This window comes from Hevea brasiliensis, chromosome 11 (assembly GCF_030052815.1).
Source record: "Hevea brasiliensis isolate MT/VB/25A 57/8 chromosome 11, ASM3005281v1, whole genome shotgun sequence".
NCBI classification, from domain to species: Eukaryota; Viridiplantae; Streptophyta; class Magnoliopsida; order Malpighiales; family Euphorbiaceae; genus Hevea; species Hevea brasiliensis.
In genome coordinates, this window is record NC_079503.1 from 16,594,129 (window position 1) to 16,605,764 (window position 11,636).

The 11,636-nt window shown below is 35.3% G+C and overlaps 1 protein-coding gene across 1 annotated transcript; it reads left to right on the forward strand.

Annotated features, from left to right (window-relative positions):
• The first annotated feature begins 10,434 nt into the window (after window positions 1–10,434).
• LOC131170226 (uncharacterized) lies at window positions 10,435–11,292 on the forward strand. The gene has a single exon (XM_058129294.1). The coding sequence runs from the start codon at window positions 10,435–10,437 to the stop codon at window positions 11,290–11,292; it is 858 nt and encodes a 285-aa protein (XP_057985277.1).
• Window positions 11,293–11,636: the final 344 nt, after the last annotated feature.

Sequence of the window (11,636 nt, forward strand, 5' to 3'; positions counted from 1 at the left end):
AGGCATCAGACTCACACTTGCACCTAGATCACAAAGTGCCTTGTCTATCTTCATGTTGCCAATAAGACAAGGTATGGATAAGCTTCCTAGATCCTTGAGCTTTGGTGGCAGTTTGTTTTGCAATATGGCACTGCATTCCTCTGTAAGAGCAACAGTCTTATAATCTTCCAACCTTCTCTTCTTTGAAAGAATCTCTTTAAGGAACTTAGTGTAGGATGACATATGAGAAAGTGCTTCTGTGAAATGAATGTTAATGTAGAGTTTCTGTAAAACTTCTAAAAACTTTCCAAACTACTTATATAATTTAGCCTTCTAAAATCTCTGAGGAAAAGATAGAGGAGGTTGATATGGCTCTGGTAACTTCTTCTTCTTCTTTGTTTCCTGCTCCTATTCCTTTTTAGCTTCTTCTTCATTCTCCTCTGTTTGGCTGTCAGATTCATCAGAGATTTTTTCAGTTGATTTTTCCTCTGATGGTTGTTTTTCTAATGTTCTGTTGCTCATCAAGGTAACTACCTTGCAGTGCTCTTTAGGGTTCATTTCTAGTTGACTTGGCAATTTATCAGCAGCTAAGCTTGAAGAACTTGCCTGCTGAGCAATTTGGTTTTCAAGCATCTTGTTGTGGGTGGCTAGTTGGTCCATTCTGGAAGCTAATTGCTTTATCATTTCATTCTGCTGTTGTTGGGCTGCTAGGAAACCCTCCATCATGAATTCTATAGTCAACTTTGGTTCAGGTTATTGAGGTTGAGGAGGCGGTGGTAGCTGTGTAAGGTTTTATCCTCTGTTTTGAAAACCTGGGGGTGCTGGTGGTCTGTGCCCTTACTACTTGTTCATTAGCTAATTCTATGAGTTAGACCATGAGAAGTTAGGGTGGTTTCTCCATCCAGGGTTGTAAGTGTTTGAATATGGATTGTTAACCTGCCTCTAGTTAAAGTTTCCTCTGTTATTCACATAGTTTAGCTGTTCTATAGAGGGTTCATTGAAGTTGTTGCATTCTAAAGTCATACACCCTCCTCCACAGCTATCGCAATGTTTATTGTTCATCCTTATAGCATTGGCTTGCATCCTATTAAGCCTTTTGGTGAGCTGGTCAAATTGAACATTTATCATGCTTAGGGCGTACACGTTCAGGATCCCTGCTGTTCTTCTTGAATCTCCCCTTTCATTTGTCCACTCATAGTTGTGATGGGCGACCCTTTCTAAAAGTTCAAGAGCTTGTGTTACTGTTTTCTCCATCAGGTATAGTTCTGCAGCTGAATCTACTGTGCTCCTTGTAGAGGGAAATAGCCCATTATAGAAATTCTGAACTAGGAGCCAATCCTCTATGCCATGGTGTGGACATTTTCTCTATAGGTCTTTATACCTTTCCCATGCGTCATAGTGTGATTCACCTACCTTTTGCCTAAAGGTGTTGAGTTCAACCCTCAATTTTGCAGTCTTCGCAAGTGGAAAATATCGTTTTAGAAAAGCTTGTGAGAGGTCTTCCTAAGTGGTGAATGTTCCAGCTGGTTGAGAGAGTAACCACTTCCTTGCTCTATCTTGAAGGGAGAATGAGAATGCTCTGAGTCTTATAGCTTGATCAGAGACTCCATTTATTTGAATGTGTCACATAGGGCAAGAAAGCACTGGAGGTGGTAGTATGGATTTTCTGTAGGTGAACCTCCAAACTGGGTCTGTTGGATCATCTGGAGCCATGTCGATTTTAGTTCAAAATTGTTGGCCTCCACTGTGGATCTTGTAACACTGGGCTAGAATCCTTAGAAAGATGGGGCTCCATAAGCCCTCAAGGGTCTTGGCTGGTTGTTGATGTTGGCCATGATAGGAGCTTCTAAAATTTCTTGATCTTGTTCTTAATGTCTCCTTTCTCTCTTGATAGTTCTTAGAGTCCTATCTATCTCGGGGTCCAAGTCTAAAATTTCTTCAACCGGTTTTGTTTTGGTCATGTACCAAACCAAATACCTGAGAGAAAATAAAAGAATGAAAATAAATTAAACAAATTTAAATAATAAATGTAAATGACTAAATAAGCTAAATTGCCTATCGCCTAAAATTACTAAAAACAAATTCCCTAGCAACGGCCAAAAAACTTATTTTGGCTAGTTTTAAAACCTCGCAAGTGCACAGATCGCTAACAAGTAATAAAGTAGTGAATAGAGTATCGTCCCATAAGGTATTTAATTAGCAAGTAAAAAACTACATAGCAATTTTGACTGTCTAGGCTATCAAATAAAATGGGGCAATGAATCTGATCTATTTTGAATGCTAAATACTAAAAGAGTAATGGATTTAAAATAAAACAATCTATTCAAATAATTTCAGAATTAAGATTTCACACTTTAACCTTATTATAGATTTAATCTTGTTCATTCATTGGATTAAGGATCGTTGCTTTGATGGAAATTAATCCTAAGATATCTTAGATCCTCTCTCAAGGCACCTAAGGTGTGTCTTAGTTAGAGCTAAACCCTACTTTTATTGGTGATTAGTCCTAATAAAAACCCTTTTAGATCTGTGATTAATTATGGAACTCCACAAAGGTCATCAGCTCTAGGTCATATTTCCTAGGTTTAATACTCTGATTTTCCAATACCAATCTTCACCTTTCAGTTCTTCAATTAGTATCTTCTATCATGTCTAAGTGGGTACTGACACATAGCATGCATTAAGAACACAATATTAAATCAAAGAACAAAACTCAAATCCAATAGATGAAACTCAATATCTATCCATAATAATGATTACAAGTGTTACTCTCCTAATTTTAGAATAAAGAATCGACTCACTCATGGTGAGTTTAGCAAACATAATAAAAGTAAAATAAAAGAACATAAAAGCAGCCTTGAGAAATAGAACAAAAGAATCGAAGAGAATCTACAGCTTTGAACTTATGGAACTTCGGCTGAGGACTCCTCCTTGATGCTGATGCGCTATTCTTCAAGACGGCTTGGAGAGAATAATGAAGATGTATGTGAAAATGCTAATGTCGGGATCTTTTCTCTGTTTTCTGCTGCTTCTATTTATATTGAATGTTCTAGGGTTAGGTTTTAGAGTCCCCAAGGCATCAGGAGTCTATTCTCTCTGTAAAAACTGGAGCTGAAACTTAATCAGGAAACTGGCTATTGGCTGATACACAGGGCCATGTAACTTACTAGAACTTGAAGGCTGCATCACGTATTTGGTTAGAAGATTACACGAGTCTCAGCTATTCACACAGGTCCAATTGCACGGCCCTTGTTCTGTTGTTCTTCCAGGAACTCTTCGAGCTTTGCTAGGTAGAATCTTACACGAGTCTCCGCAGGTTACATGAGTCATGTTACACAGCCCGTGTACTGTGTTTCTTCTTTGACCTCTTTGATTTTCTCCTGATAGCAGGTTACACGGGTCTGTGTTGTGTTTACTTGACTCGTGTACTATGTATCAGCAACAATGTTTTGTTTCTTGAGTTTTTCCAAGCCTCATTCTTTACTCCTATGCTTTCGAACTTCTTCAAAGCACCTAAAAATGAGCAGAAAACATAAAATTTAGTGTAGAGTGATGAAATTTACAAAAGTTAATGAATTTGATGATTATGCATGAAATTACCTATCTAAATGCTATGAAATACTATACAAATGTGCTTAAAAATATCTATATAATACAAGTGTATCAAAGGCGCACTAAAGGACTTAGGGGGCATCAACTAATGACTCCTAGGTGAGGCCCATATCATAAATTTAAAATTTGTTATAGCCTCAAACCCTAGTTCCCCAGAGGAGATGAAATAGGATAATGAGGTGCGCAGTTCTCCTGTAGAAGAGTTCCCCAAGCCCTTAGCCATCATGCCTTATGGGAGGCTAATGAAGGAGCACCAAGCATGAAGAAGCACCTAAGGCTAATTCACTGCCTCCTTAGGGTTGACCTATGACCTTTCCTTAGGGTCTACCCACAACCTTTCATTAGGCTTACCTGCAATCAATTTAAAGAGATAAAAGCCAACATAATGGCTAAAGTGTAAATAAGTAGGCATTATTGCCAATTATATAAAGTTGACAAAATGCTAATTATAAAAGTAAGCCATGAGGCCACTATAATTCATAAATTAAAAAAAAAAAAAGAAAAAACACAACATGATTTATTATTCAACAAATACTTGATTGTTCATTTATATGTTAAATTTATTACATCAAAATATAGTTTTCATAACATGCAAATCTAAAAAGAAATCCTTGGAAGAGAGCTTGAAGTCAATAGGCAACTTTGGAACAAGGCTAAAAGTGATGTGCCCATAAGGGGGTCAAGAATTTTCATGAATTTTAGAACTGAACATGCTTCAAGGTTCTAAAATTGATGAAAAATTTTGACCCCCTTATAGGCACATAAAAACGCATCATCACTAATGACAGCAACTCTCCAGTACCTCTTAAAGGAAAAGGATTGAGTACAAGTTGTTATGGAGGAGCCAAAGGGCCAATACTATTGTTCCCCACATAAAATTCTGAAATAAAATGAAAAAGTTAGAAAACAGAAGCAAAAATCCCTAAGAGAACTATGGGAGCCACTTAAGGGAGTTGATAGAAAAGTTGCAAAATAATTTAAAAGTGGCTATTAATCATGGCTAGGAAGGTAATGGGAACTTATTCTATGAGTTGGAAGGCTATGGGAAGATTTTACACCCAGGGAAGTTGTAGTAAATGAAGTTGGAAAACCTCCATAGTAGAATAAAAAAAAAATTCACAGAATTCCTCCTACAATTTAGGCATCCAAAAAATTGGTTGCCTAGTTTAGAGTGCTAAGAACTAATTTCCATAATAAAACAAAGATAATTTGCATAAAAAGGTACAGAATATACAATAATAGACCATCCCATCTGGCAAAGTACAGTTCATTATTGCCTTTTGCAACTCGGGCTAATGGGTTAGCTCTTGAGAGAGTAAAGGTGTAATATCTCATGGATTCATGAGGCCTTCCTAATAGTGTAGCCTGCTATTGCTCCTCAAAGAAAGGGCCCAAGGAATAATTCTATGAGGCCAAGTGGGGCAAAGTGGAAAATACTACACAGTTTAAGAATAAAACATTAGAAAAGCCAAGCGAGATAATGTTTGGTGATACAAGGGGTATCGCGAATGGATGATACATGGATTAGTGTCAAAAGGAATTAGGGTTTGTGTAGGTTCAATTGAATTAACTTAAAGAAGTGAAACCTTATATACTAACCTTTGACTCAATAGGGCCAGTGTCAAATGGCGTGTTAGGGTTATTAGCTCAGTTGTAGTGTTTAGCTTTTACGGTTTGTCTTTAATCAGATATCCTATCTCACCTACTATGGTAATTATTGTCTCAATAATGATGTATTTGCAATGGCGTGGTTTAGTGATTGTTCACCATTTAATGTGTTTGTCTCATAAGCAATAAATGACTCTTCCTCTTTTAGTGGGAGTGTTTTGCCTCCCCGAACATAGCTTAGTAAAACGAATCTCCAATATCGACTAGTATCCCTCTCGATGCGCTCATAATTCTCATGCTTGACTGGTTAACTTGTATAACTTCCCACCATTCATCCCATCCATAGTCCTGGTATGTGGAAATCGTATCTACTAGCTTGGGTGTATTCTATGTCTCCTAAGGTTCCACGGGTTGTCAATATATAAGTCAAATATTTTTAAGTGTATCACAAGATAAACATCGAGTACCAAAGGAATTTGTTATTAAGGTACTTACTAAAGAGGAGCCAAATGTAAAGGAGCTAGATGCCATTTCTATGAAAATAAATCTAGAGACAAAATCAATGCCCAACATGTTCAAAATAAACATACAAATGAGCATATTACAAACATGTAAAAGTGAGGACCGGGGGAGTCAAAAGTACTTGAGAATAATGGTGTGAATCCAAGAGTTGTAGTGATAATCAAGAATAGCATTAGTGAAATTTCGTGAATGGCACAAATGGTGGTGGCCTCACAATGGTATTAAAGTCAACGTCCAAACAACATGAACAGCAAGGTGAGGCTTCAAAAATGCCGATGAAAGGATAAACGATGTTAACTATGGGGAAGATGTGTTGTCAATTCTTAAAAATAAATAGAGAAAGGATGAAGTAAAAAATGAAAGTTTTTTTTTTATGGAGGTAAAAATAAGTTTTTTATGTGATGGTTAGAGAGAGAAAGCTTGGTATCATTTTAATAAAGATGGGCTTTTTGCAAGAAGTGAAAGTTTAAAAGAAAATGCAAGAGAATGAGAACTTTTATATATGGTTGTTTGGGAGAGTAAAAGAAGTTTGTTGGATGGGTTTTGATTAAAAAAATATATAGATAAAATATGCAAAGGAAGAAAGAAGGAGTATGTAAGTGATGTGACTTAAAGGCCAGTGTTCTCTTTGTAGAACTCCCTTTCCCTTCTTAGTTTCCTTCTCAATTCTCTTTGTAATTTGTTTCAAGTTTGAAACTTACCCATCTTAGTAATCCTCTTATAGGTTTTCTTCTCTCTCTTAAATCGGGTATGTGACACCCCTTACCTGTCTATAGTGTAGCCAAGCAAGATATGTCACACTCAGTGCCGGAGCACCCTATCTTATCTTACTTTATTCTTTTAATAATTTGTTCTCGTTATATTTTAATATCAATTATTTTTTTAAGGAGAAATCAGCAGAGTTTTCCCTGTTTTTATTATCATTTGGCGTATTTTACTATTCACCTGCTTGAAATTTTCAATAATATTTTACAATGAAAATATCATTCATACTCATTATAGTCATCTCACATTCAATTCTTGCAATTCACATACTCATTTGTACAAATCCATTCATTTCCATACATATTAAATACAATTTCCTCGATTGCATTACAACATATGAAATAATTATAATACAAAAAATACATAATATGACTAATGTGAGCCCTATCTACATTCATTGCTGAGGAGGTGACAACGTTGAACACTTCTGACACTTCTGCAGATCTGGACTCCAAAAAAAATCCCAGTCAAATATCCACTGGGTTTGAGCTTCAGTACCTGCGTGAAGGAAACAATCCATCGCGCTAAGCATTGTTGCTTAGTGGTGCAATAATATAACAAGAAAATAATATATACAAATAAAGAAAGAAATGGATTATACTTTGGATACTCTGGAATTTAATCTAATTTAATGTAATACTTCTAATATAAACTATCTTTCGTTCTAATTTATTTTAGGACGTCTTAATTATTTATTTAATTTCTAATATTTTTAATTACTAATATTCTTAACTTATTTCAATAAATTTTACTGCCTAAGTAACCTATGACAGACTAACTAAACTGGATAAGCGGGTCGTGGGCACTGGACACTGTGGTGTCTCAGGCCGTCATACCATGGGACGTGAAATAGGGAACGTCAACCACATATGCAGTCAGTAAGGATAAAAGCCATGATAACATATCAGTATGGCTAAAAGCCATGATAACAGATAATCAGGCATACAAGCCATGAGTACAGGCTTAAAGCCATAAATACAGGCATAAAACTTTATGCAGTACTGCTCAAACAATACCCTATTGGCATGCCAATCTATCCAATCTGACACACGTGTCTAGGCAATACATGGACACATTAGTACCATTAAGGGTTCATAAGTATCATTATTTCATTATATGTTCTAATTATAATTTATAACATTTTAATTTTTATTACTAGCAGAAGTATAAATTTCTAAAATACAATTCTACATAAATTATGCATTCATCATAATTCATACATTCATTATATCACTCATATTCATCACAATTCACAATAATAGTTCTCATGTACCATTGTACTCAAAATATTCTTTCTTTTTCTCCTAATGAGAACTAAAGTCCTATTCACACATTTATGTGATTCATTTATTCATTTCAAAATTTATATGAATTATGATTTGTAATTCAAGAGATATCTTTACTTACTAGATATTTATAATTTCCCTTATTTTCTCTCATGTACCATTTAATATTAATGGGTCTATTATTTCATTATATATTCCATTATATATATTTATTGTAATATTCTAAACTTTATTTCCTAGTGAAAATACAATATCTAGACTCATTTTCATCTAATGCATATATTCATGAATTTCATTTATATAATTCACAATTTATCAATTATATCATTTATTTTTTTCCTTTATAATTCCTTATCTAATTTATTACATCATTTTACACGTCCCTAGGTTTAACATTTTCATTTATATTGATTTACAAATCACATTTTAAAATATATTAACAATGTCTCCTAAGTTCTATTTATGATGAGAATACAATTCCCATCTACCTATTCTCATAATTTAGGTATATATTAAATCCTTTAAGTGGGGTACCATTGACCCCATTAGTAACTTAAGTTTTTGATAGTTACTATTCACTTGACTATTTCCCTTCAAAGGTTGACTTTTTAATTTATAATAGATTTCTTAAGCATAAGTTCACCAAGATACCATATTTTGCATTTTATTTTTGTTGGCATTGATTGCCAAACTCAATTCCTAGCCTCCTAGGTTTTATTTCAAATTTTCAGAATTTGAGATCCAAATTCACTGTTCCATTGGACCTGACTACAGTAAAAATTTGATAAAACTTTCTTCATGAAAGTTGTTCCTTTATGTGTCTTTTGTAATTTTCTTTTTGAATTACTCTATTTGGAGTTTTCTGGCTCAAGATATACTAATTTAAGCAAGGCTGGCCGGATTGGTATCTACTGAGAATTTCTGGGCAGAATGTGTTCTGGCAGTTTTGGTACCTTATCTTTGGCCAGCATTTCAGATGGCTTCAGGTCAAAATTTGAGGTGGTGTTCTTCAAAAAAGTTGTCCTAAATTGTCTAAGCTTTATTGATATAAAATTTAGGTCAATTGGACATTTCTACACTGAGTTATGACTATTTGAACAAACACTGTTCATTTGGTCAATTTCCAGGACCAGTAGGTTAGTTACCCGGATTTGATCAATTTTTAGGGTATTCTAAGTTTGTTTTCAGAGCAAGGTTTCTTTATCAAAGTTGTGCCATTATTTGTCTAGTTTCATGCCCTTGGCCTTGCATCAATTGAACCTACACCACTCAAGTTGCAGCTGCCCAAACCTGCTGGACTCACATCCAGCCCTGCAAGTCACCTAAGGCAGCATACCTAACCTCAATTCCATTGGCATAAATCACTTCAATTCATCATCAAATGTAGCCAAATGGTCACTTATTGACCATTAGGACTTCCATTTACCAACACATAATTAAAACCCTAATTTTGCCCCCAAACCCTACTCCAAAATTCTAATTTACGCAAACAACATGCAATCAAATATTCTAATCATCAATTTTATGTTCAATTGCATCAATTCACAATTATAATTCACTTGAATCATTGAAACCCTAAAGGTCCCTAGGCTGCCAAAATTGGTGGTTTTTCATACATACATAATTTGTTTTCTTTCTTCCAAATTAACACTCAATTCATAATATACACAAAGTAAACTCAAGGGTTTATGGAAGAAGTGGCACTAACCTTGAATTAGCCAATTCCCAAGGCTTGAAAACTCCACTTTTTCTCTTTCTTTTTGCTGTCCAAGTCTTGCTCTAGGTGTGAGGATAAATTTTTGTGAAGAGAAGCTAGGGTTTTGAGGTGGTTTTGGGGGTAGAACACAAGTTTAAAGTGTGCTCCAATGGAGGTTTCTCTCTTCCCTCTCTCTCTCTTTCTCTCTCTCTCTCTCTCTATGGTTTGGCTACCCAAAGGTAGAAGATGACTTTTTTTTTTTTCTTATCCCTCTTTAAGTCTTCTTAAGTGTATTTGTTGAAGTCCAATTGGTGGACAATTTTTATTTCACATTTATGACATCATCTAGGTAATGTCATAAATCCATTTTCCATTTCTAATTTTCCATTTTCAATTTTCTTTTCTTCACTCATTTTTAATTAATTTTTCATAATTTTTTTTTTCATATTTTTGAAAAAAATCTTCACTCACTTAATCGGACAAGTCGGTTAAAAATCATCTCTAAAGTTGAAATGACTAAATGCTCTCCGTTTGGCTTAAGGAGCCAAAACTGTATGTACCGATCTTAAAAATTCTCCTAACATTTTCTTGGCATTCTAATGCTACCTAGGGTGTCGTAACTCTTCTCTAGAATCCCAGAAATTATTTCACAGAGTTCCCCTCGGGTTTAGGGTTACTAGCTGTCTTCACCGCAACTTTCCATTAGGTCACCCATCACTGAAGCACCGGCTCATTTAACTTTGTTGTATTTCATTTCTAAAATTTTTTCTTAATTTTTCTTACCATTATTTGATCTATTGATGACTCCTCACTCTGGTCTAAATTTCTAAACATTCTAACTGTCCGGTCAGACATTGGTTACGGGAACAGTAGAACGTACGGACTATCTAAAGTGAGGGTGTTACAGGGTAGTTGGTTTTTTCTTATAAGATCCCATTAATTGCTGATACCTCCTAGGTCTGTAAAATGGATCAGCCCCAGGAAGCTATTAATGAGCTTTGTAAGAGAACAAATTCCTTGTCATGGAATGAGGTCACTTTAGAACTTGATACAAATGATAAGGAAGCAGAATCTGTATCAACTTTAATTCTGGTGGGCAAAGTTCTGGCAACAAGAAGCTTCCCTATAAACCATGTTAGAAATATTCTCAATCAGGTTTGGAATCTTGCTTTTGATTTTAATGTTAAGAATGTTCTTGAATATAAGAATACTTTTCTATTCACTTTCAAGCATGAAAGAGATAAACAGAGAGTTTTAGAAGGCATTCCTTGGTCAGTTAGCAATGCTCTGTTAATTTTGAAATCATGGTCTCCACATCTAAAAATAGAAAAAGTTGATTTCTCTACATGTCTGTTTTGGGTTCAAGTGCATGGCCTTTCCCGAAATCAAATGACAAGAGAAAATGCTCTTAAAATAGGCAAGATCTTCCATGGGGTGCTTGATACTGATCTAGTTTCGAATTACGATGTGTCTATTGGGACCTGTATGAGAATTAGAGTAGATGTGGATAAAAGGAAGCCGCTATTTGTAGGTTTTACAAATAGAAGCGCAGATGGTTCTTTGGAAAGGGTTCGGTTTCGGTTTAAAAGGCTTCCTGACTTTTGCTATATGTGTGGTCTATTAGGTCACCAGATCCAAACATGTCCAAATATAAATCAAGTTACTAGAAGTGAAAATAAGGGGAAAAGGCAGGAGCTTAGTCCATGGATGAGAGCGAAAATTTTTTCCTCAAAGCCAAAGAAAAATCCAACAAGTACACATACAAAAAAGGATTTACCTCTGGTGACTTCCAAGGCGGTGGCGCGTAACAACTACCCTCTTTAATTGGAAGTTTCTTCTTCTGAATTACAAGAGCACATGCAAACTCCAACCCACCAAACAAGTCAACCACACCTTACCTCTTTTAACCAAGAAATCATTATACATTTACCTAGTCATTCCCTCAACACGCAAACCAATCTTCCAACCACTACTTCTCTCACCAAACCTCTGCACAAATCAACTAGCCTTTACCCTAAACCTAAACATCTGTCTGTTACCTATGAGAAAATTGAATCAACAAGCAAACTTACCTTAACTCATGTTGACCTAACCCATAAAATAGACCAAATGTCATCTTCCTCAGATGACAATCCAGCTCACTTCTGTTGTAACCATGCCTCTTCAAA

Bases quoted from the DNA above. Each gene is read 5' to 3' on its own strand.
- LOC131170226 (XM_058129294.1), top strand. From the start codon at position 10,435: ATGGATCAGCCCCAGGAAGCTATTAATGAGCTTTGTAAGAGAACAAAT.